Source organism: Centrocercus urophasianus, unplaced genomic scaffold (assembly GCF_019232065.1).
Source record: "Centrocercus urophasianus isolate 14NV4802_14NV808 unplaced genomic scaffold, USGS_Curo_1.0 seq_10, whole genome shotgun sequence".
NCBI lineage: Eukaryota > Metazoa > Chordata > Aves > Galliformes > Phasianidae > Centrocercus > Centrocercus urophasianus.
In genome coordinates, this window is record NW_024884142.1 from 94,990,275 (window position 1) to 95,017,028 (window position 26,754).

Consider the following 26,754-nt stretch of genomic DNA (forward strand, 5'->3'; position numbering starts at 1 on the left):
TTTTTCTTTTTCTTTTTCTTTTTCTTTTTCTTTTTCTTTTTCTTTTTTTTTTGTAGATGTGCTATTTGAAGTAATGACTGAAATCAAGCACAAGGACTGGATCACTCCTGGTGGCAGTGAGCTCAGAAGGGATCTCCTGGATTCTATAAGAAGCCATGTAAGCATGGGAAGGAAAAACAAATGCTGTATCCCAAAAACTCAGCTGCTAGAGATCACGTCGTGCTCTTCGTCCCAAGGATTTTCTGTTAATGTCACATGATGAGCCAGCATTTGAGTTGCTTGTGCTTGTCAAAATCCAAGGCCTAATGCCAATGACATTCAGGGTGCCTGTACACAGTGATGGTGTTTAGGTGCAGAAAGGCACTGTAGAAACAGATGTGACCTGCTGAAGGTTGTAACTTGCCTCTAGAAACAGGGTGGGTTGAACACAAGTCTAGGTGGGGTTAGATTTGTGTGCTCTCAAGTCTTGCTTTCTGGGATGCAGCCTACAGTGGGTGTAGAGCTCACCCTGCTGCCTGCTCCATAAAGCTGCCACTCACACCCTGGATGGCACACAGCCCATCCACTCTTTCTCATCTAAATGCTTATCCTGGGGTTTCTGTTGCTTTTCCTAAATTACCTTGTCTGTTTGTGGGAGCTGAGCTAAAGTTCAGCAGATAGGAGGCATTAGCAGTGTCCTAGAGAAAAGGCACCCAGCACAGGGTTATGGGACATCTAACATGTCCTGAGTGCTTTGTGAAAGAGAAGAGCAGGACAGGAGGGAGAAAAGTAGTGGTTTGCTGCCATATCTGTGCCCACCAAATATCAAATCAACACTGGTCACTTGCCTTGCAGATCCAGCAGAACCTGAAACTCTCTGCCAACAGAGTCAGTGAAATAAAGTTAAAGGAAGCCAAAAGGTATGGTTGTTGGTATGCCACCTTCTCGATAGGCATCTTTATTACCTGTGGTGCTCCTTGGATATTGGTTTCTTTCTCCTCCAGTAAAGCTGTCTCGTCACAAATTCTCTTTGCAAGAGCCTGCAGCACTGTGACCATCTGCTAATGAGTGGAAGGGGCTGTTGCAGCAGTGCTTGGCCATAGTGCCTTCCTCCTGCCTCACCCTGGGCTCTTCCTGCCACAGGACAAGCAATGGCAGCCTGCTGCTCACCTTCTGGCTACACCTGAAGCCAGAGGAGAGAAATATGTCCCTGCTGCTGCACTCCCAGCTGGGAGAGCTGCTCAGTGCTTCAGTGGGAGCGGGAAAGCTGCAACTCATCTCACTGCTGGTAGAAGGTAGGTGCTCTGGGCTGGCAGCAGGGCCCTTTCATGCTGAAGCTGATGTGACTTGGCACCTGTTTCCCATCAGATGTGAATGAGTGCAACTCGGGAGTCAGCCTGTGCGGGGAGGAGGCAGAATGCTTCAATGGTGTGGGCACCTACCTGTGCCGCTGCAAGAAGGGCTACGAGGATCATTCTCCCACCAAGTCTGGCACCCTTTGCATCCGTACTCCCCAGTCAGGTAGATGACACAGTAATGTTCCCATACTTCTGCATGTCTCATGGTGATGGTACTGAGGAGGGTATATGATCATGTATACAGTTAGTACAAACATTGCATTTGTGAATCTCTTGTGCAGCAGCCTCAGCAGCCAGTGGCTCATCAGAGTGCTTCAATTTAGCTGTTCTTGCCGTGTGCAGCTTTAACTGAAATCCAAACAGCCAGGTCTTTGCTATTGCGCATTACATCTTGTGCTTAAAAGTGGCTCTTCAACTGGCACCATGGCTTTAGGAAGGGGGAAGATCTGTGTCTTTGCAAGACAACTTCCAGATAGCTGTTCTTGCAGAGGGGAAAAACAAACAAAAAGCACTTCATGCTCTGGCTTCAGGTGATTTTTTCAGGGTTTGTGCTCAGATGTGTGCGGGTTGGAGGCCAACGTGGTCCCTTCCAAAGTATCTAGGTCAGGAAGTGAGCCTTGTAGTGGGAGGACAAATAGTCTTTTCCTTGTCCTGTGCAGGTTCTAGAGGGCATCTACTTTCAGAGGTGAGACTAAATGGGCATCCAAAGGGTGACCTGTATCGGTGACCTGCATCAGGCTAAAATACTGCTGGTTGTTTAGTGTAATTAAGCACATCCCCTCCCACAAGCTCCTGAAAGCTGAATGTGAGCTTGCAGTTTAATTGCATTTCTCATTTGTTCTCTCAGCTCCAAATTCATTGACATGTTGCACCACCAAAGCCTATCCAGACTGGTTAGGTACATCATTATGTTAATGCTTTTTAAATGCATATTTATCTTTGGGGTCCCTGTGTGCCTGGAGGGGAGGGAATGGCAGCAGGTTACTAAGCCTCCATGCAAGTTCAGCAATGGCTCTACTGGGGAGCCCCCATCTCCTGTGGCTGGCCCTTGGTTTAAACATTTATTTGGGATGGTGGTTTGGGAGGGGTGCTCTGCCAACCCCAACTCAGGCCTTGGCTCTTCTGACAGGGTTGAGCTTCCTGCTCCGCCACGCTGACATCCTGGTGGGGGCAGCCATCACAGGCAGCCTGGCGCTGCTGGTGGCTGCTGGAGCCCTGTGCTGGGCAAAATGGCGGAGACGGCATCCGGGCAGGGCCCTGGGGCCTGAGGAGCCACCGGAGCAGGCTGTGGAGGAGCCACCAGTGATAGAACTGCGGGACCTGGGGGACTGCCTGCGCCTCGACCCCTTCCAGCTGAAGCTGAGGGCAAGGCCCCCTGAGTGGCTGTGGGGGGCTCGGGCACGCTCTGGCCAGACCTACAGAGTCTTCCTGGAGCAGTCACCCCCACTCTAGGGTGGCCCTCATTACCTGTGCAGTCAGTGCTGGCTGTGCAGGATCTACTCGTGTGTTTTATGGCCCACCACTCTCCCCCAGCCTTTCTCATTTTTTTGTCACTTACTGTTTTTTTTAAATGCTTGTTCCCCTTTGGAAGCAAATGTTCTCTGTGTTCTCTCCCCCTTACCCTAATTGAGATTTGTGCAGAGTTGTTAGCGTGTAATAATTAAATAATTTGTTCTTTTTCTTCTTCTTTTTTTTTTTTTAAAAAAAGAAAATAAATGTTTCAGTGCTTAATTTGGGAAATGAAAGATTAGCCTTGCACCTGTGCTCAGGTACACTGCTTTCTTCTGCCCATCATGCAGAGCCCTATGGGAGCCAGGGCAAGGCTGCCATATTAGAGCCCTCAGCCTCTTGCAGCCTGCTTGAGGAACACACCAGGCCCTGACTTTGAGGTCCTGGAGATGCTACTGGCCTTCCTGGGGAATGGACACAGCACTTTATAATGCTTATGTGAATCCTGATTGCTGAGATGCCAGCTGCAAAGAGCATCAACCATCACTCTATCCTGCTGGCTGGCAGTATGGTGCAGTTGTATCCTGGGCTTGTAACTTCCTCCTCTTTCCTTGCCAGGGCTTTTAGAGAGTAATTTTAATAACCTTTTTTTTTTTCCTTTTGGGAAGTGTGTAAGTGGCATGGAGGCAAATGTCCCACTGGAGGGCACTGTTGGCTACTGAAAATCTAGCGCAGGATCCTCTGACCAGCTGAGCTGGCCCAGAGCTGGGGCTGCCAGATGTGGGACACAGTTGCAGGGGTCCTCGGTGCAGCCTCTGGACAATCTCTTTGTATGCGTTGACCCACTTTCTCTGAGATGTTCTGTGGATATGGAGGCTGAAGGGTGTGTGCTCCAATCACAGTCTCGTCCAAAAGCTGGGGTGCTGGTGGGACCCCTGCCTGTGGAATGAAGTCCTCAGCCCTGCTGATTTTTAGTACTCATTGGCACTGTCTGGGTTTGGTTAACAACAGGCAGAGACACAAGGGGCTCTCAAAGATGTTTTGCTTGTTGCTTCCTTTGCAGTACATATGGGCAATCAGCAAACCACGTGTAGAAAACACTCAGTGAAAGCTAAGTATGTTGTGAATACCAGAGAATTGAATGCTAGCATCTCCCTGGGAAGCAGATAAGTGTATGTAATTTTCCATCACAAAGAAGGAAACCATCAAACGTGTCTGTATTTGCACAGTATGTGCTTGTGTTCCCTGCTGAGGTTGAAGAACGCAGCAGGGACAAAATTAATGTTGCACTTGCTGTTGGGAGATGAACTTTCTCAGCCTCGTGAGAAATAGGGCAGTAAAAGCTGGGAAAGATGCAGATCAGTCTTTCCTGCCCTCTCTGCATCCTGTGGCCTTGCATTGAGCCCCTCTCCTTGGAACTCATCCTGTACCAAACCAGGGCCCAGGCATGATTTAGCAGAGAATCTTCTCTTCCCCTCTCAGCTCTGCTACAGCACCCTTCAGGTTGAGTGTGCAGGTGCCTGTGCTCCTCCATCTGCGTTGTGGGGGAGCCCAGGGAGAAAACTTCCTTGTACGTGGTCTCACTGTTTTGTCTGGCTCGAGATGGTTTCTGGTCATGTTCCTTGGCATTCTTGCTCAAGGGGAGGACGTGCCCCCCACTTTTCTCTTTTGTTGTTGCATGTATCTGTGATACAGTGAATGTGAATTGTTCAAAGAAAAATCTGATCTAGGCTGTGCTATTCCCAGCCCTGTCTGTGGTAGCTGCACGGTTAATAAGCAGATTGCAAAGAGTTATGTTACTGCAGAGTGCAGCTGGGACTCCTGGCAGTTACATGAAATTATCATCGTGCTCTTAGTGTCTCAGCCATGCTCCAGCTGGGATGTATGTCCTTTGTGATACTGCGTTGCACCACAGTGATCATAAACCTGTGGGCAGAGCTGGTGCTTTCCCCTAAGCTCACAGCGGGGCAGCATGAACCCAGGGACAGGGGCAAGAATGAAGGCATGAGGATAGATGTCTGCGTGCTGCAGAAGGTGCCTGCTCTGCCAAAATCTTCCTCATCTGCAGTGGAGTGAATTAATAGACAATAAAACGAGGCAAAAAGTAAATCTGCTGGGTCTGTAAATCTGAATTCTTGCATTGCAGGCTGGGATTGACTGGAAGCTATTCTGCTTCTGCCATCCAAAATGGATTTGTCATTTCTCTGTGCAGCACTGGGCTAGCTCACAGCCCTGGGCCATGTAAAATGACACGCTCAGTGGATTTATGGGCTGTGAGGCACGATTTTTTTTGCAGTAGGAGCCATTTCCCTCATGCATTATCGGTGATCTATTGCAGAGTGTGCAGAGGTTTGGGAGAGCCTGTGATTAACTTGGAAGCAGGGAGATGTCCTGTGGGATGGAATGTCAGCTGATTTTTTTCATTAAAGAGAGTCACTGAGCCCTGGTTGAACTTGTTCTTCCCAAACGCGTTAAGCTTTGAAGCAGGTAGGGGAAGGCCTCATCTGGCTGTAGAGCTCAGATCTGAATTGCAGGGCTGGGGGAGAAGACATGGAGGCACTTCCTGATGGGGCATCCTTCACCATATCCCCCATCATCTTCCTGACCAGAAAAGCCAGCAAAAAGAGATCTGCTTGGCTCTGGGATGGCAACGACTGGCACCTCAGTGAAAGTGAGAAAAATAACAAGAAGCAATGCAATGTGCTGTTGCTTGGTTGTACAGACTGAGCTGCACGTGAAAAGGTTCCAGCCCCCAACACCACAGGCTTCCAGTGCACCGCCTCTGCTTGCACTGTAAAAGGCAGAAACAAAAACAAAGGGTGAAACCCAAGAGAAAAGTCAATATTGCTGTTTTTCAAAAATGCAGCCCACTGTGGGACTGGGAGGGTGATGGAAAGGTTTGGGGAGGCTCCTGGATGAAAAGCTTTAGGATTGGCAGGACTTAAAGAGGAAAGAAACAACAGGCTGTGGGAGTGATAATATGCATCAAACTGGCTTCTCTCATGCTGCTGGAATGAGGGGATGAAAAGTAATCTGAAAAAGCAAACCTTAAACTCATAACAGAAATGCTCTTTTTCAATCGTGTGTAATGGGGCGGTGGAGCTCTGTGGCAGCAGATGTAGCTGAGAGCAAGTTGTGTGCCCCAATGGTTCTTAGCATGGACAGCAGACATAGAGGGCTTCCTGCTTCAGGCCACAGATCTCAGGAATTGGAAAGAGGTTTCTTTACATAACAGAGCAAACCACAGGTGGCTGGTGGGGTCAACACTGGCACCTAGAGGAAGCAGGAAGGTGGCCAAATTACCAAAAAATGGAGGGAGGATGTTGCTGCATCTGCAGGAACATCAGATGCTTTGCATCTGAAGCAGATTTGGAGCTGAGCTTTCAAACCCATGGGGGTGTGGGTTGGTTGATAGGTGCTGATGAAGGAGGAAGGCTGCAACATGCAGCTGAGAATCATCATGCCACAGTGTGTGGTGGATGTGCTGGACACATATATGTCTGCAGCAGCTTAAATTAACTAGGCAGCGTCGAGTAATAAAGCCTGCTCAGCTGTAAAAAGGTGCCTTTCTGTTATATATCTAAAAACCTGTTCACCTTCTTCTGTGTCTTCATCAGCAAGAGATGCTCCCCACCTCACTCTGTAGCTATCACAATACAGCACATGAGAGTTTGATTTCTTCATTAGCACTGCTGCCACGTACCTGGTTATTACCTGCAGGTGTGTGTGCAAGCACAGGATCTGCTGGGACGCAGTAGAGCAGCTTGCTTTGTGATGGTGAGGAGTGCTGTCTAAACAGTGAGTTTTCCTGGAAGGAGGCAGTGCACACTGTGAGTTGGGACTGTTCCCGGAGCATCTTAACTTGTAAGTGATTAACTGTTAATTATTATGCTATAAATTACTTAATATATGAGTACTCTTCACAGCATCTATTGTACCCTATGACATCTGTGTGAAATACACATAATTTCTGATGCAGAGGTGAAATTATAGTTCTTCTACCAAATTCTTGCACAGCCACTGGTGCTGGGTGCTGCAGGCAGTACCACCATGTGCCACTTTGTCCCCACAGTTACTCCATAAGTTGCTCTGTAAGCTTTCACAGAGAGTTCAGGTGGAACACTGCCCCTACAAGGACAGGCTGTGAGAGTTGGGGCTGTGCAGCCTAGAGAAGGTCTCTGGGGAGACCTGGGAGTGGCCTTTCAAAATCTAAAGGGGGCTGTAAGAAGGAAAGGGACAGACTCTTCAGCAGGGTCTGCTGTGACAGGACAAAGGGAAATGGTTTCAAACAAAAAGAAGGGAGGATTTAGGTTGGAAGTGAGGATGCTTTTTCCAGTAAGGGTGGTGAGGCACTGGCACAGGTTGTCCAGAGATGTGGTGGATGCCCCATCCTTGGAGACATTTATGTCAGGCTGGATGGGGCTCTGAGCACCTGATGGAGCTGTGGGTGTCCCTGCTTGGTGCAGGAGTGTTGGACTAGATAGCCTTTAAGGGTCCCTTCCATCTCAAAAGATTTTATCGTTCTCTGAAACACTGCCCTACCAATGTGGCCCTATGAGCTGAACAACCTACACACTAAGCTCTTTGTAGCTGGATTTAAAAAAAATCTCTTGCAAAACATCCTGGTTTTATCCCAATTTTGTTTTTAAATACTTCTGCTTTTTAAAGTTTTAATAGTTAAAACAACAAGGAAGAGCGTGTTCTCCTGGTAGGGTACTTGAGTTCAAGATGTTTCTCCTGTGACCTAACTTTGTTTACAGCCCTGAAGAGGGAGAGGAGGAGTCTCTTGACTGAGATCACCAAAATATTTGTGCTGGTATGTGTGTTTTAGACCTGCCCTTGAAATTATTCAAACTAATTGCTGCTTGAATTGCTGTGGGTATTTGAGATCTAATTTTTCCCCCGGTTCTTGTTGGCCTGGCTTGCAGTAATTTTCTGTGGACCTGTGTAATCCTGGGTTTGGATGTTTTCAGCTGTTTTGGAGGGATATGTAGTGTTCTAGCTTTGCTCAGATGCAGAAGGGGAAGCACGGATGGAGAACACAGCAGGAGAATATTTGCATGTTGCTGAGTGCTTAATAAGTGCAATGGCTTAAACTTACTTAAGGGTTTTCTAAAATATTGAGTCTAAACGCTTTTCTTAAGTGCAGGCTGCACATCTGGAGATATGTTGCAGTAAAAATGTGGTTGATAGTGTTACATATAGTGGGATTTTGGTCTCAGTTTCCACACTAAAACCACATAATGGCTGTGACAACATGCAGTGTTATTTGAAGACTTTGATGTTCAACTCGTGTACGTCCCCCAGTCCTTGCTCTGCAATGGGGCTGCAGCACAGTTTGCAATGTCACTGCCTCTTAGTGCTCTGGAGACAAGGCTAGTTTAGATTGTGGAAAAGAGCTGATGGGGCTTCCAAGGTACAACCTGGAAGCTTTAAAAGAGGTCAGATTGCATTTTCTGAAGGTGGTACTCGAAGCTTTTTAGAAATGGAAGATGCCAGCCTCCCACCCACACCATGACAAACTAGAGAGTTTTGGAAAGGGCTTTTTGTTCAGTTTGCTAGTTGATGTGCTGCTTCAAGGCCAGGTCTATGTGCTCTTGATTTCTCCCAGCTGTAGAGGAGGAGAAAAATAATCCCTTTCCTATCCTAACCAGCTGATGGTATGCTAAGTTACACCTACGCAATCTGCCTCTCCCTATTGACTAGTCTGGATGCAGGCTGCTTTCTGTTTTCAGAGGAATAAAGTAGCCTGGGATAGTGATTTCAGGTGACCCAGGAAGGCTCAGCAGCAATAACACCCAGGCCACTGAAACTGAGTGCTTGCTCTCCTGCCACAGCTTCTTGATGCACTGTAAGGGATCAGGAAGCTATCAGCAAGGATAATGAGCCCCAGAGAGTACAACAGGGATTTCTTACATTGCTAGCAAGAGAAAATGCTGGCCCGCCCCTCTGCTGGCAGAAAACAGGATTGGAGGTATTTCCAACAATTGTTTTTCTTCTGAACAGTTCCAGGCAACAGCATCTATGTAAGTGTACGCTGCTGACAGTAAAGCCAATGCTTTGATTTTCATTAGTTTTCAAAGCATACTGATGCAGCAGCAGAGAAAATGAGACCGTAAGAATTGCTCAAAATACAGCTTTGAAAAGCACTGTTCACGTTTAACGCATCAAAACCATACAGAACTGAGAGCAGGATCAAACTACATGTTGGATGGCCTGTGGGATATTAATGATATATATTAAATGGGTGCTAACCAACAGTGCTGTTGCAGCAAAGCTGTGCGTGTTGGCATATACGCCCAAGCTGAAACAGCAAATCAGTTTTATGTGACTGTTCTGCAGATGAACAGCATAGGGTTTTTTGTAGGGCTGAACCAACATGTGCCTGGAAAAGTGTCAAATTCCCATATGAACATAGGAAATGCTGTATAATGATTTTTTTTTTCATGTGGGATGGTGATCTGATGGCATACAATGGGGACTGTGACATGTGGCGAGTAGGGCTGGCCTGAAAGTCTTCCAGTGTTTGGAGGAGAATGGTCCATCAGCCTTCAGACCCATGCTGATGCTAATTTACCAGCTCAGAAGCAAAGTATCTCCAAATGCAGTGCGATTTCTCTAAGTTTGCTGACCCTCTGACAATGAAGAAGGGGAAATTATTTGTTATCACTTATTTAGGCGGGTGATGGGCAGAACTTTTACCTGACTGAGATGCTCAAAGGAGGATGGCCTTTCTGCTCTGGTCACGATGTTCAGCTGTAAACCTGGCAGTTGCAGTGTCGAGGCCATTGGGAGAAGCACACCCGATTTCTCACGCAGACGGGATGGTGCACCTCCTCAGCTGCATGTGCTTGCTCTGGTTTTGCATTCATTTTGTAGTAGAAGCATGAAAGTAAGTTTGATGCAGAGGTCCTGCTTCAGCTCCTGTCACAGCTGGTGACCGCACAGGCCTAGAATATTGGCAACTGGCTGCAAGCCAGCATTAAAACATTCAAGCTGCTGGCTGCCTGATTAACTGCCAGCAATAGAGCCTCAGCAGCCTACAACAGTGGCAGCTGGCCATACGGTGAAATTAAAAACACAAACAAACCCTTCCCTGGATCCCCATGAGAGTCCATCTTTTTGTCAGAGTTTTAATACCAGTTAATATTCTTATTGACAGGGCAACAGCATCAGTGTTTGCATTGTGCCAAGGAGCCAAAGCTGCCTTGTGCTGGGGAGTGGCTTTGGGATGAGAGCAATAAGCACTCGGCAAGGCGGGTGGAAACTTGCTGGCAAAAGAGCAAGTAAGAGCTGTCCTGCTGCTCCCTTGCCTTTTTGAACCAGCATCAGTCCTTTAGCAACGTACAACTAAAAGCTATACTGAGAAACATGAACATGGCCAAACGTGTTGCAGGTAATGTTTAGGACAAAATTATCCAGAGCCTTCCAAACAATCCCTTGCAGACTATTCCTCACTTATTTTTATTTCTCAAACTGCCCTTGTAACTGTGTATTTCACGCTTTGTGTTTCTGAAAAAAAATATGTATATCAACATTCAATAACAAAGTAATCCAGAGCTTTCCTTTATTTAAGTCTTCAGTATCCTAAAATGATTTTAGTGCAATAACTGAGATTTTATTGTGTCACATTTCATCGTTGCTGCCTGCGGCCAGCCTGGCTAATCCTTTTGCTGCTGCCTTATTGGCATTTTCATAATACGCTGTTTTTCATTCTACTTTCATGACTTTCAGAACTTTTTATTCTTCCCTAGTTGGAAGAAATTTGCAGCTGCGCTCTGTGCTTGCTCAGACTGACAGGTGATTGCACACAAAGACAGGGAGGTAGTTGAAATTGGGTTGAGAGCCTCTGCATAGGTGTTAAGGGATAAGCAGATAAAGTGGATGACATTATGGGAGTCTGCTCTAGGCCACGCAGCCAGGATGACAGCAACAACGAATTAGCCCTCACTTTCTTAAAGAATATCTCTAGATCGGCTGCTCTTGTCCTTGTGGGTGACTTCAACCTGCTTTCCTGGGGCATGAATTACAGCCGATTCTTTTCTCCTAAGAAAGAATGCCCCAAAGTACTGTTTTTAATTGTCAGTTCCTGCCACGCTCCCAGGAGCAGGGAGTCAAGACAATCCTGATGATGTTGCTTCTTTGATTTTTTTAATAATTCCTATTACTAGACAAGAGTTCATGTGTGTATGTAGTTGAAATGCTCATTTCCTTGCTTTTATTCTTACTACAGTTCTGTGTGTCTTGTGTAGAGGTGGAATTTTTTTCTGTTTGGAGATTATACACACGTATGTTTTCAGGCACAGGGTAATGGGAATTCAATGGCTACTAGAATGAGACCTTTTATTTCTTTTGGTGTCATTAGTTTAAAAATAAATCTGTGGGCAGGGTTGCCATCCACTAGGTCAAGTACTTGATCAGGTTGCTCTAGATCCCATCCAGCCTGGGCAGCTTGTGCTAGTGCCCTTCCACCTTCCATTTTTCATCCTAATATCTAATCTAAATCTCCAATCTTTTAGTTTAAAATTGTTCCTTCTTGTCCTATTGCTATCGGACCATGTAAAAAGTCAGTTTCCCTCCTCCTTCTTAGAAGCTCTCCTCAAGTACTGGAAGGCCACAGTAAAGTAGTCTCTCCAGAGCCTTCTCCTCTCCAGGCTGAACAAACAAAGCTCCCTCAACTTTTTTATATGAATAATATATGAATATGAATATAAGTTATATGAAATAAATCCCCCTCGTATTTGCAGTATGAGTGACTGGGTGCAAGTCTATCCAATGTTCTTCTCACCTTAATGAATTCAGTTTAGGGTGTGGCTTGAATAAACTGAAACAGGGTAATTAAACAGGGTTCAAACATTTTGGCTTGCATTTTTGACTCGGAAATAGCACGGCTGTACAAACGTGAATAGAGAAAGGCCCTTCTATCCCTTAAAGAAAAACAGTGGCTTCTTTCATAGACTGCAGGAACTTCTTCCCTAGCACTGGATGCTCTAGGGAAGTCACTAATACTTCCTCAATCCACCTAGGAAGCCATAGGTTTTAGCACGGTCATTTCTGTAGCTGTCTGCCAGATTTCTTCTGCTTTTCTCTGTGGTTTCCCTGTTATACTCATGTTTCTTGGCTAGTATATGCTTCCCAAACGTGATATTTCTATTACCTTCAAACCTTGGAACATCTGAAGTAGAAGGTGTTTTTCATAACAAGCATAAGTTGTATTTATTCAATGAACATGGATTTGTGTCCTGTAAGCTCCTGCTTAGCTTGTGGAATAACGTTTCCCCTGAACCCTGTAAGATTTCAAGTCAGTAATTCAGCACATTTGTTTCCCTTTAATAAATTCTCCACTCTTTCAGAGGCATCTAATATCAGCATATTCATTTCCCCCATGCTTCTTGAACCTATTTAGTTTTTTTTCTTGCCCTTATAAGTTACCCTTATATAGTGATTTACCTGCCTCCTATAGAAGACCTCTTTATTTTTATCTGCTATCTGATCTTCGTCCTAGAGAAGCAAAATTTGTTTTTCAAAATAAATGATGTCTGAAGCCTTACCTAGCTATCAAATATTACTATTGACTATCTTAACAGACTCAGTAATGGTGCCGATTCTACCAGCTCATTAACTGTTTAAATTTAGATTAAAGCTAACTCCATTCTGTTCATAAGAGACAATGGCAAGAGTGAAATGTATGATCAGAGTGAATTATAGAAAGGTCATTGCTGCACCCTTCCTTCTACAAACTGTCTGGTTTTATCAAATCTGTCCCTTATCTTATGTCTGCCTTATCAGATCTGCTTAAGCAAGGTACACAAGTGAAGCCTCTTCCGAATTTAATTTCCCTTTCTCAGAAGTCCAGCCTACTATTTAAAAAAATACTAATAATCCTTTTACAATGTCCATTTCTGACAAAGAATACATGCTGACTCTCAGCAGCAATGCCCTTGAATGAAAATAATCCATCTTCAGATTGATCAGTAATCTAAAAATAGAATTTTAAGGCAATATGCCAGTACTTCATCTTTAGTTAAAGGAAGAATGTCAGTACAAATTTCCTTTCAAACTGTCTGTTGACCTTTCCTATCAGTAAACTTGCTGAAGTAATATACATGCAGGGTTTAGTTCTTCACAGATTTCTGCTATTCAAAGATCTCCCTAGTGAAGGGGAACATACTGATAGTGAGTTAGTTATTAAAAAAAAGATAGTTATTAAAAAAACAATAAAAATAACAAAAAAACCCCACCAAACAATAGTAGTTCTCTGCACAAATTGCAATGTAACAAAAAGGTGCTATTGTACAGCTTACTTTCAAAACTGTCTAGATGCTATGTGGCTTTATGATGAACTTCCACTGCAGTTTCCAGTGTTCTTAAGCTTCTTCCCTTTCATAGAGGAAAAAACAAACCACACTGAAAGCCTTTGCAACTTGCTTTGCTGCATTTTAAATCCTCCCATTCTACTCATGAGTGCTTTGCACCATGAGACAGATACGTGCTTCCAATTGTGGGCTAACATACCTTCATAGTTACCTGAGTAACTAAAAGAAGACTATTTATGAAGGACTCAGCCTTCCTGCAACATCCCTTGGAAGTTCTCCCATACTTGTCACTGCTTCCAGTTTGTTCTGGCAACTCTTTCTAATCTTCATAAAGCTTTTTTATTTTTCTTTAAGACATAAATGCCATTATTGGTTCTGTGTTCCTGATGCATAGAAATTCCTCCCTTTATATGTAATGTGCAAGCACCTTCTGTGAAGTCTTCTTTTTCTCCTCCTCATGTATGTCACTGTTTCTCTACATGTTTATTGAAAGTTTCTGAAACTTGCTTTTTTCATGTCTGAAATCTGGCTGTGCTACAAGTAACTGCTGTATTTAAGATTCACCAGTTCCTGTGAAATTTAGCATCTGAAGGGAAAGTTTCATTGCATGTCCTCATTCACTGCTTTGTCTTCCTGAATGCTACTGTACTTTTCTTCTCCTGCCTCTGGGTAGCAGGAGTGGGAAATTTGTGGAAAAATTGCAGCTGTAGACTCAGAATGTGAAGTTTTTAGGTAGTGGCAGGCTGGCTTCATAGTTGAATGTTTAAGCTGGTAATGGAATTTAAAAAAAAGACTATGCTATGAAACCTGGGTGGTGACAGTGCAGAGGTCTTGGATTTATGAAGCATGTTGCTGAAGTTTTATGTCCTGGACTGGTTTGTACCTTCAGCATTTCCAGGCAAATCTAACAGTCAGTCTGAATGCTGTTATCTGTGTCAGCACATCAATATTCTGTTTCTCTCTCCAGCAGAGGGGTGTGTATCCATTTATCTTTGGCTTCCGGTAATTATCTTGCATAGCAATTGATCTTCCAAGCCTATGGCTTCCTTATCACTAAAAGCAAGGATTTTGAATCACGCCTTGCAGCCTTAGCCCTGGAGACCAATTCCCTGTTGTCAGTATTAAATGGCTGAATTTTTTTCAGCCCCATCATGTTGTATGTGATGTATTTGGTGTCAGAAGCCTTCCCACTCATTACACTCTTATCTTAGAATAAATTTAAACTTTTTAAGATGATACCGGAAGAAAAACAGAGTGTGGCATTCTCTAGTGCAAGCAAGAAATTTGAATACTATAGGTGCATCACTCTGTCTCTTCAGATCTTAGTTTACTGCATGTAGGTGCACATAAGGAAAAGATGCTGCTTTCTGGAAGGCACTGAAAACTAGCAGTGCTCAGCTTTCCCACTGTGCTGTTATTCTGTACTTCTGTAACACCCAGATATTCTTACTGGTGGAGCTGAGCTCCTTGGAGGTCTGCACTCTATCCTCTATAGAGAAAGGCAGTCTCTGAAGTTATTCCCATTGTATTGCGTCAAGAGGAGACTGAATGTCTACAGAGCACTAAGACATTTGAGATACACTACACAGTTATTGGGGAAAAAAAAGCTCCAAGGTTTATGATGCTTCTGTTTGGGCTGTTAGGATCTGTTATGTTGCTATCTGTCATTGTAATGAGTCCTACAAGTTTCTTCTCTACCTCATCAGCCTTGGCCTCAATACTCTGCAGCAATGTAACTGATATGAAAACATGCACAATATTCCCACTGCATCGGTTAGGAATGTCTTTACAAGGAGTTTCTGATGCTCTTTCTCTGCACAACAGCCAGTTCTGCTGTTGGTAGAAGCATTTTGTTTAAAAATGAAGGGGTATGTGCCTTGATAGTGTACAGTCTACAATAACAAAATAAGAAAAGGAAACTCAATAGAATGTGTTGTACGTTCACTCATGCACTGAAACAAAGAGTTCTGGCATAAAACAAAGCGCAACGCTTTCCTTTTTCACAAAGGTTCTATGAGCTTTAACCACACATCAGCTTTAAGTATACTCTGCCTTTTTCACATCAGACTTCTTTACCTTTCTTCAAGCAGTCTGGATGTTTGTGCCAGCTCTGAAAATTGCTTACTTTTGTCCTACTGAAGACTAAGGATTCAGATGAAAAATGTATTTTATTTTATCCCTCCCTGACAGAAAAAAATGAGCATTCAGCAATTACTGAAACTGAAGATGATAGTCTAGACATCAATACAAACAGAAATGAGAGAACTGTGGCATACGTAGTGTCCTGTGACATAAACCAATTTTTTTTTATGTCTATAATTTTGCTACATCTGACTTACTGAATTTTCTGTCTGAGAAAATTGCACTGTTCATTTTGAATGGCTTGATAGTTAAAACTCCAGCTAAGCCAAAGAGGAGGAGTGCAGGAGTTTTGAGCAAAAGAATACTTTCAAAACTCCACCCTAGTTTATTAGTAAGGAATTCCTAGTGCTGGAATTATCTGGAAGACCACCTCAAGCTGTAGTCTCTCATCAATGCCACCCCTACTGTTTTTTCTAGGCTTCAAGATTCTTGCTTGTTTTTGCTTAACTACATATCTACAGCATCTGGAAGAATAGACAAAAAACTGATGTAAATACAAACATACAAAAAGGATTTATTGTAAACAAAATACGTCTGTGTGCAAACAGTTAGGAAAATAGATTTCTGTTCTTTAGAAATGGCACATGACTTTTTAAGATGTAAAACCCACAAACCTACCCTGTAGGTACTTTACCCAGTAACAGTGTGCAAATTAATTGGTCCATTCAGCAACTTACATCACTGGCTTTGATTTTTCTTGCAGAGTGGAGCTCAACTCTGAGGTTTAATGTTGGCACTTATGGTCTATTTCTTAATGTCTCTGAAGTAGAAATATAGATAATGACCCAACAAAATGGAACAGAGTCGTAGCATCATAAGGCCTGCCTCTGTTAGTGTCTCAGGCCCTAAGTGCTTGATCCCCAGCCCAAACTTGTTGTATGATGCTCCTCAGCATGGACCCATACTAGCCATGGGAAGTATATTCCCTTCTTTACTTGAGCCATAATGATGACGCGCAGGGTTTTCCTCTAGCCTGTCAAATTCATTAAGGTGGAAGTGAGCTGCCAGTTTGTTTACCATTCTTTTCAGGGTGACAAAGGCTGCAATAACTTGGAAGATGAGGAAGAGGGCAAAGATGATATTAACTGATCTTTCCAATGGTTGAATGTTCAGACCTTCATTAAATAGCAAGAAGAGAATTACAGGTAACTGCAGAAGGAGAGTCAGGAGCCAAAACCCAGCCAGCTCAGGGACCTGTAACAGGGAGACATCACCATCTGAAAACCGGCAGTTAGAGATGAGGGGAAAAAAAAAGAGGGGAACTAAAGTTGGTAGAGAAAACCATTTTTTAAAAATAAATCTTCCAAAAGCCAGGACATAATGTGAAATGGAAAATAAGATGGTTTAATGTTTCCATATCATGTGTTTTTAACAGAAATTGTATCTTAAAAAAAGTTTTAAGGAGTGACAGTGGTCACCTCTGAGGGAGAAATCCACAAAAGTTAATGGAAGCTGATGCTAAGGTAATAGAAGGTAAACAATACCACTCAGAAATAACCATCTAATCAACATCTCTCAGATGAACTGGCAGATTGCTTCATTTATGCTCAGTTGTAAAAAGCTCTCCTCTACAAATTAAAACATACATATGGTAACGTACCTTCTCCTGCAGGTTGCCCATGTATCCCAGGTAGAGTCGAATGACCTCTATTAGAGAAGTCAGGATCATGATTGTGACCAGGATGAATTTGTAGTAATCTGACAAGACTGGATACTAGAGGGAAGGAAAGAGTAAAAGCTTCTGCCATGCTTCTTTATAACATGAACACAGCTGTTAAATGAACACACTGTATGCTACTGTAAGTTGACAGTGCTATATCAGCATTCAAATATTCTTAAGACTCCAGTTTCAAGGATTCCCCCAAACAAACCTACTAAATTCTAACTCCAGTGACTTCCATCTCTGTACTGGCGGGTTTTGATAAGAAAATTTACACTTGCAAATCATTATTTTCCTTCAGGACTCACCTTCAGCTGGAGCATAACAACTGTGCTGAGCCACCAAAATGGGAAAAAGTAAACGTTGAAATAGAGGGACATCTGTAGTGGTAAACTGGAAAGTATTTCGTTATCTGCAGATAAAAGAAGTCTTTATCACTCCTAGTTTGTTCCATAACTTCTTTCAGTAACTGACAGAAAGTCTGTGCTCCTTCTTAGCTTCAAGGAGGGCATTAACACTTCTCAGTCAAATTAAGTGTTAAAAGTATTTTTTTTTTTTTAATCTATCTCATTTTAGGCTATATTATTTCCTACCATCTAATCCAACTTCCAGTTCACATGATGCAGAATTTTTATCACGTAGTCATAAATTCAAGTTGAGTAAGCCATGAAATACCAGACAGTCAAAAACCTGACCGATAAGCTTAGCTCAAGTACTGCATATATACATTTGCATATCAGTATACTGATACTGCAGAAATAGGAAGTGCTAATTTTATTGCTGCTCTAAAGAGGATGGTCAGAGTTTAGATGAGTACATACTGGATTATCTTCATTTTGTAGATGACCTGCCTGAGCAGATTCTAGGCATATAATGCCCATTCTTGTTTTCTGAGTCTTTAAATAAACATGGATAAAAGTAACATTGCAAGAAACCTGTAATTGTTTTAGATGTTGATTAAAGAATTTCAAATATGTGTCAAGCTGAAACTTGTCTTTTAAAGAATGGTAAGAACAAAATATGTTGATACAATGAAGAAAAACAGCAAACAGAATTTAAAGTCTGCAGAATTCAGTGTGTAGAATTTAATCATAGTTTTAAAAGATCAAACTGAAAACAAGGAAAAATTTTAAGGGCATTCCAATTCAATGGTTCACTTTTAACAAACCATTTATTGCCATATTAACTAATAAGTTTATATTACAACAAATTTACTTTAATTACCAACAGATCTACTTCTTACATTTTCGTCAAGTGAAGTCTGTAGGTAAATCTTCACTTGGTGAAGATAGCATCTAAGCATATTTAGAAAGTATTCACTGTGACCTGCTTTGTATTCAAGTCTTATTCCCCTGTCCGTCATGATGATATTCAATAGGAACTTAGTCCAACAGCCACATGTTATTCCTTCCAAACTCAGAACCACCCTTCTTTTGACACTGTCTTCTCTTTCTGTACCAACTATTTCCATACCTGTTTTTCTTCCATCTCAGTCTGGCATTCCTGTTTCCAGTTCAGCCACATGCATCCTGGTACAATCTGTTCCAGAAGTCTTTATGCCAGATGCAGGAGCATTTATTCAGGGTAGTTACTAGACTACATGGGAGGGGAGGAGTATTTGGGAATAGAACTGGGACAGACCTTAAGGACAGGATGTGAGGGGCAGGAATTGATTAAACTGAAATAGAAAGTGCGAGAAAACCAGTATCTATTTTTAATAATCCCATTTTTCAGCATCAACACTTTATTACATCTACAAAGGAATGAAAATCTATAGGTACTTCAAAAACGATTTTACTGCCTATCTAAATTTATTTCAGCTCTCCTAACAAATCAGTCTGTGGACTTGTGAGGACACTCAGATACAATTTTAAAAGATGTTGGACCAGGCTCTGAGCAACTGATCTAGCTGTTTGTTGTAGGAGAGTTGGACTAGATGACCTTTAAAGGTCCCTTCCAACTCCAAGGATGCTATGATTCTATATTCATCTTTCAAAAAAACAAGACCATCCAAGCACAAGTAACACTGTTTCTTCTCTGCATGTAATTTGTATTAGATGAAATTGCAATGCTTTGTAGCCATATGTAAAAAGAGAGAAGCCAAGAGTTCCAATTTAAATTGTGATGATGAAAATATTGTGGTACATTAAAGGTTGAACTGACCCAGTATTGGTATTTTTAATTTCTGCTCAGGTTTTAAAATTATTTTTTGAATGAATGCATAGAAATACAAGCAAATTATAATTCATCTTTTTATCCCTAAGTTGAACTTGTGATTATTTTCTAGAATAGCAAAAATACAGGAAAATGCCAGGCTGTATTGCACTGGCAAATTTGATGCAACTCCCTGAAATATGTGAGTGTGAACTTTAGACTTGAATGCCTGGCCTCAAAGAAATTCATGATACATTTGCCATTGCTTTCAATAAGCTGAGGCTTCTCGTAAGAATTTTCACAAAAGAAGACTGAAATGACTGAAAGAGAAGCTGTTCTGGGAGCCTAGGGAATGTTTCAGTGTTGTCTGATACATGAAAGGAGGTACTGATACGTATGCTAGTAGTGTAGCTGTGCTGGCACAACTACATAAAGTTAATGAGTGCTCCTGTGTTGAAATAACTTTAATCACCTTGGAATGGATTTATCGGTTGAAATTCATGTTAACCTCCATGAACTTAACCTGCCTATGCAGACAGTTTATTTCCATGGCTCCCGTCACTGCAAAGGAATAAAACTGTGGGCTGTTTGCAGGTTTCCCTGGCAATAGGACTAAGGAAAAACTCTCATTTCTTATGGGTATGGATTATGTCCTCAGGGATGGTCCTTTTAGACTTGGATGAGGGAGGAGAAAGCAGGGACGTTGCAGTCTGAGTTTCTTCTGTCTAAGTTCAGCTTACGGGCACACCTCTTCACGCACTGCAGTCCATCCTCTGTGAGGGCTGCTGAGCTCAGAGCAGCAGCTCAGTTCTTCTATTTGCTCCTGGTGTTCTCTACAACCCCGTATGCTTTTCGTTCTGGCAGCCTGGCGCCGGCCTAACAAAGGACTTTACCCGTAACGCTTTATGCAAACGCACGCGCTTTTAAACCACAGCGCGCCCCGCCCTGACGGCCGCCAGGTGACCGTTGACGCCGCCATCTTGGCTCCTGGAAGGGCCGCGCTCCCCCGCCCCGGCTGCTCCAGCCGCCATTTTTGTTGCTGGCGGGCGGCCGCGCTTACCTGCGCGCTCGCTGGGGTACTGCGGGCCGGCGCGGCGGCTGTCGGTGAAAACGGTGCGGCTGAAGGAGCCCAGCCGGCGCCGCAGGGGCTCGGGCAGCGACATGCCGCGGGCCGCTGTCGTCCTGGCGACGGGGCGGGGGCGCGCAGGCGCGGTGGAGACGTGGAGTTTGGCCAGAGATGCCGGGGCGAAGCTCGGTGCGGTGCCGGTTCCTTCTGGGGAGTCCTTTCAGGGAACTGCGTTCCGCATCGCCAGGATGAAGGAGCAGCTCGTGCCCTGCACTACAAGGAGCGATAACAGCAGCGGTTTCGTTGTGCCTGGTGTGACGCGTCAGTTCTCCCAAATCCTCCCCATTTCCTCTCTCCCAAAATCGCATTTTGTTACTTTACCGGCTGATCGTTCTCGAGTATGACTTTCCAGACTCAATTACCTCTGAATAATTTAAAGCCGGGTTTAAATTTAATTTCTTTCTATCCCACTGGGAAAGCCCCAGAGACAGCCGATAAAGCTCAACTTCTGAGAAATCCACTTGGCTTACGAGCAGACGGATGGTGTGCTATGTGACTGCAGAGTTCTGCAAATCAAATGTGGCAGCAGGAATCGGCACCAAGCTTTCCCTCGCAAACAAAACCAACCAACCGGCCAAAAATCCAAAGCAAACCAACCAGAAGACCTTCAGAAGAGATGAGGAGGAAGTGATTTTCAAATAATGGCAATAGATTGGAAGGGAGAAGGTATTACATATACCTCCTAATTTCAAGGGGTGCTGTGCGTGTCCCATTATGGGCAGGGAAGGCAGCAAGCTTTACTGCGTGAGTGCTCTTAACATAAATCTTAAGGTGCGGGTGAGGCTTATTCCTATTTTGCAGGTTAAACAGGTGAGGTTTAATCTTGAGAAATGCTCTTTGAGGTTTCTGTTGCAATCCACAGAAGAGGGCACATCATTCAGCACGTGTCCTGGACCCAAGGAGGCAGATATTCAGTGAGAAATATTCCTTACAGGCATCAAAACATAAAATAAAGGAGATGAGGTGCCTTTTGTTACACAAGATGAGTTTGTGGAGCAGTGAGCACAGCTCAGCGATGCTACCAGAGCTACCTGTGAACTAGGTGGGTCAGGCAAGACGAATAATGAACAATTATGAACAAATAATTTAGTGAAAGCAACGAGTCTGAATGTATGTCCAGTTTTTTGGACCTTACTTTCTTTAACTTTGCAGCCTTTTGTTGTAGGCATAGTGATGGCAGTGCTTGCAATAGTTAGTCTACTTCCAGGGGGGAGTAAAGCAATATAAGCTGCAGTCACAGAGGTACGTGTAGTTGTGTTCTAGCTAGATGTGGACCCCGGAGCTCTGAGCTGTGAGGGCACTGGAGGTATGCCAGAGTTTCAGTGATAAAAATCTGTGAGTGGATGGCTGGCTAATTAGCTATCTATCTGGTAAATAATTGAAGAGCTTAAAAATGACTTTAATGTACCAGGAAACATTATGAAAACCAACATTAATGTTAGGTAGGCTTCTGAGCATTAACTGGTGCAATCTATATTTGTTGTCTTGCCAATTTCCAGTAGGTGCTAGGAATGTACTTCCTGCCAGACTCAACAACTGTAAGGGTGACTTTTGCACTGTCTTGCGAATCTCACCATAAAGCAATCAGCTACAGACAGTGGCCAGATAATGTATCTGTGTGATATTTTCAGTGAGACTGCCTGAAACTTTGTTATGCTGCTGTTGCCTTTGTCCTGATCTTGTTAACTCCCTTTAGGTTAGGAGGACACTGGTCACACGCTCTCAGTTAACTGGACACAAGGAATAGGTTTATATGAATTAGAAGTATGGCTGTGTTAAGTGAGATCCTCAAGGAAGTCTCAGGGTTTTTTTGTTGTTTAAGCTGATGGCCCATTAAGGTTCAATCTTTAAGGATTTTCCTTTTGATTACTTTTTCAAGAATAAAGGGAAGAATTTTTCTAGGACTGCATAACACCGTTCCTTTCTAGTTGCCAGTGGCTTTGAGCAGGGGCCATGATCATGCACTCTGATGTTCTTACATTCCCCATTTCTAAAATTATGTCTAGCATACACCCTACTAGCAGCTCTAGAGTAGTCAGTGGGACTTTGCAAGACTGGGTTCTGCTCTTTCAAAAACTGTGAAGCAATCCAGCTTAGAAGTCACTGAAGTGAAAAACTAAGTAGTCAGTCAAGGAAGGGCTGGTGGAATGCAGGCACCACAAGAGATGCATGGATTTGCCATGTGAACTCAATTTCCAGACTCAAGGTGTGAATCTGTGATATTTGGCAGCCTTACATTTTCAGCAGATGGCCAAGCATCCAGCGCATCCCTGTGAAATAAAATTGTGTGCATTTTCATTTAATATTTTTGTCTGTGCAGATGCTTAAAATATTCTGAAGATGGAATATACTCTTTGTTTTTACTAATTCTGTTTTTGGTGTTTTTTTTTTTTTTTTTTTTTTTTTTTTTTTACACTAAAGCACACATTTTTTGCCCACTTTATGAACAGACTTCCAATTTTCTATAGGACAGGTGGAGAGCACCTACTCAAGTTTCAAGCAAGAGAATATTAAAACTTCATGGATTAGAACACCCAGACAGGTCAGAGTTTCCTTGTAACATAAAGATATCAGTGTGGGCCATAAGGAGTGGAAGGAGGGCAGAGGTTTAACTGTTAAGTGACTGTAACAGTTACGATGACCATCTGCACGAATACGTAAGTTAATAGTGTTTGTGATGAGACTGTTTTTGGCTTTTTCTTTCTTTGTGTCTATCCCTGTCTTAATGTTTAAGGTAGAAATAGCCGGATTTCCAACTCTGTCCTTCAAAATAAGACCATGTGCAATAAGACCATTGCACAGCATGTTACATGACCATTTTATTTCTCTCCACACATGTTAGCTATAAATAAAACAGAAATCTCTGAAAATCTGCCTGAAAGCTTTAAATCAGAGGAATATTGGATCTTTGTGTATCCCCAGTAGTCCAACTAAGTTGGTAGACACTGGCTTGGCTCCCAGACCGAAGCTCCTGGGGCTCTCTGGCAACAGCTCTAAGCCATAAACACCAGATGCAGTATATCTAATGAAATTAAATATCAGCAGTTTTTTACAGTTGGCATTTCAGAAACACAGAGTTCATTTAAATGGTGCCAGTGGTTTATCTGTGTACCTGAATTGTAATCGCTGTATTTCTGAATTTGCTGATGTGGAATCTCAGAAATGCTGTTTTCCCTGGGATGCCTGTGCGTCTGCCTTTCGTGTAGTTGTAAGTGTGCAAGCAACAGAAATAACACACTTCTTTGCCTGATCCTTAATACCTGCACAGTGTTTTGGTAGAAATGCTGTAAAATGTAAAAAGTGCTGGTGGGTTAAGATATGAGCAAGCAAACAGAACACAGGCTTGCTTTCTCCTCCTGTTCTCAGGGTGAAGTGACAGATTGTGAGTTTGAACAAATTACAGCTGCCACGAATGCATGTGTTTGAAAGGATCATGTTATGAGCTGTGACAGTGCTGTCAGAGAAATTCCACAGCTGTGCTCCTGGTGTGCAGTACCTCGAGACAATCTTTTCTCTGTGTCACTTGTGCATTAGTCCCTGGTGTTTGTTTAACACCTACAGGGTATTTGTGTCTGGTAAACAATTATTGTTTCTGATGAGATCAGTCTGATGCTCCTGTTTGAAACATTACATATTGCTGCTGTCGTGCTGTGCGTTAAATGTATCTCGGTTATTTCAGTCCTAAGCATAAAGACATTAAAGACCTCAAAAACAACAACAAAAAGGCTATTACTTGCACCCATGGATTGATGTCCTTCTTGTGCTTTGCATTTAGATGGAACAGCTCCCCTGCTTGTTTTATTTTGTTGATTTGTAGTTTCGCCAAGCGCATTGGGAAAGTCTCAAGGCTAGCACTGCTATTGAACACGTTTTACCATTTGTGTTGCAAAAGTGCTTGAGATTTGTATGATACACAAGGAGACTACAGCAAGTGTGTGCATTTTGAGTTAGATTCTCACATCCACAAAAATTCTTGATCAACACCTCCCTGTGAAGACAGGCTGAGAGAGCTGGAGCTGCTCAGCCTGGAGAAGGGGAAGCTCTGGGGACACCGATAGTGGCCTTTCAGTATCTAAAGAGGGACTGTAAGAAAGAAGGGGACAAACTTTAGCACAGTCTGTGGTGATAGGGGAAATGAAGGGGAAATGATTTCAAACTAAAAGAGGGGAGACTTAGATTGGATATAAAGAAGAAGATTTTTGCACTAAGAGTGGTGAAGAACTGGCACAGGTTGCCCAGAGGGGTGGTGGATGCCCCGTCCTTGGAGACATTCACGGTCAGGCCGGATGGAGCTCTGAGCTGCCTGATCTAATTGTAGGTCTCCCTGTTCATTGCAGGGCAGTTGGACTAGATGGCCTTTACAGGTCCTTTCCAAGATTCTTTGATTCTCTGCATGACCGGACTAATGCAGATGAGTCCATTCTTTTCTCGAAGTGTCTGAGGAATAGCCAGACAACAGCATGTTATAGCACTGCAAACAGACTTCAAGTCTTGTTTTTCTCATCATGAGCTTTGTCAGCAAACTGGTTACATCCTGTGCTTTCATCCTCTGCTTGCAGGACACATTCTGCCTCAGTTACACCTGTGCACCTTAGCAGGACTCAAGGCAACCAGACTTGAGACTTGTTCTTTCAGGTTATTTGAGGGAACTTGGCAGGGGCTCTCAGTTATTCTCAGCAAAACATGTTTTGTCTGCTCTGCAGTTACAATAGCCAAACTGTCCTCTCTGTGCAGAAATGCACTGAGAATCCTACCTCAGATCTAGAATCACTCTGCAGACCTTGGCAGCTTACAGAGAATTACGTGTTAGAGGGTCTGATGGCTTCAGCCTTGGTCTCTTCTTTGCATGCACGGGGAGGTGAGGTCAGCTTTCTGGTGGTAGTTTTAGCTATCCTAAATATTATGTGTACAATCCAAAGCCTTCAGTTCTCTGATGGGTTTCCCCTGAAAGCTGATCTTGGGAAGGAGTGGTGCATTTACTGCTTATGTTTGTTCTGTCCTTGTTACGTTTGTGCTGCAGCAGCACCCTCAAAATTAGGCTGGTTATTTGGATATTCAGATATGCATTTGTATCTCCAAACAAGAGCAAACTCTCTCTCTCCTTTGAAGCTTTGTTGAGTGTAAAGGTACCTGTTGTGTTGTCAGGTCAGCATTGGTGCGTTTCCATTGTCCATAGTTCATGTCCAGACTGATGATTCTGAAAATGACTAGAAATACCACAGAGGCAGAGTTCTGGTTCAGCACCTTTAGTTCAAGCATCGTGAGTTACGCTTTTGGGGATGCTAGTGCAACACTGCTGCAATCTATGGTATATCTTTGTTAGAATATGAATTTGGCTGTGTATTTTTAGGTTTAGGCTCCTGGCTGTGTTTCCAAACAAAACAAAATGCCTCAAGTTCTCATCAAAGAGGACAGGAGAAAGAGTACAGTGATTTCCTGGAGTTCTGAAGAGCACTTAATTCTGTCTTTATTGCATTTTCGATTATTTAAGGCAGAGACTTCTTATTTGTGTGTATATGTTGGCTATATGCACTGTTGTATCTCGGACTCAGCTGTGGTACCAGTTGCTGTAGTAGCATGAATGATCGTTCTGAACTCTTCAACCAGCTATCTCTGAAATATTAAATCTCTGTTGTCATTTGAAGATGGGGTTTCTCATGTAACCAGAATCTGTGAAGTGTTATTTAAGACTGGAGAAAGTCCAGAAAGATTTTTGCTCTTAAGATGGTGTTTAAAATCAAGGATTTCCTTTCCTGCATGCTGAGTTATTAACATTTGTAGTGAAGGAGGCAGGGTTGAAGGATCTAATCTAGCTTGCTTTCTTGACCTCTCTGTCCCTGAAACTCTTTATTACAGGACTCAGTTAAAAGTTTTCTTTTTTTTCCTTCCCCTCAGACTTTGTCTACAAGATCTTGCCTGCCTACATGAAATACTGGGTGTATAACTGCAGCATTTATTACAACAGTATCTTAAAACATCAGATGCTGGTGCAGTAGCTCTAATTAGAAATGCACCAAGTGCTAAGAGATGGCTTGTGTTGTTCTTCAACTGCAGCATCCGCAATGAGAGCCACATTTAGCCTGTGTTTGTGCATGTCTAAATGACTAGAGGTATCAGTGAGAAAAGCTGTGAAGTGCCATAATGCTGTGATTTTATTTTTTCTGAGAATTTCTGCTTTCTTTCACAAAATTACCAAAGTTTAGCTGAGAAAGACCTGTGCCGAGGTGCTGTATACTTTGTATTATGGTGTGACATTATGCATTTTGCCAACATGGTCAGTCAGAAGTAATTAAAATGGAAAGTAGAAACCAACAAACCCACTTTCTACATGGAGGCACTAAGCTAGTTTCTCTTGCCTTTAAAAAATTTATGAATGTCCACCAGGTTTTGCCTCTTGTAACTTGGTGTGTCTGTGACTTCTCTAAAATCCTCTTTGTAAATTGGCAAGCCCTGGAGAGGCAATTTCATTCTGGCCAACCCTGTCCAAATCACACCTTTCCAATGACAGTGACTACTCAAGCTGCCTGGCTGCATCTATTCTGGTGCTTACCTATCTCTGTACAAAATGAA

The 26,754-nt window shown here is 43.1% G+C and overlaps 2 protein-coding genes across 2 annotated transcripts in view; one reads left to right on the forward strand and one right to left on the reverse strand.

The window, feature by feature from the left end:
• Positions 1-26,754, forward strand: part of LOC122165340 — a 45,606-nt gene that overhangs the window by 1,516 nt on the left and 17,336 nt on the right. The window contains exons 3-6 of the mRNA XM_042828219.1: positions 57-157; positions 835-899; positions 1,123-1,274; positions 1,348-1,500. Coding sequence (XP_042684153.1) covers positions 57-157; positions 835-899; positions 1,123-1,274; positions 1,348-1,500 — 471 coding nt within the window. The remainder of the gene's footprint in view (positions 1-56; positions 158-834; positions 900-1,122; positions 1,275-1,347; positions 1,501-26,754) is intronic.
• On the reverse strand, positions 15,735-20,221 carry TMEM17 (transmembrane protein 17). Its single transcript, XM_042828230.1, has 4 exons — positions 20,119-20,221; positions 17,213-17,316; positions 16,845-16,958; positions 15,735-16,438 (listed from the first exon to the last, which is right to left on the reverse strand). The coding sequence occupies exons 1-4, from the start codon at positions 20,219-20,221 to the stop codon at positions 16,133-16,135; spliced, it is 627 nt and encodes a 208-aa protein (XP_042684164.1). The 3' UTR covers positions 15,735-16,132.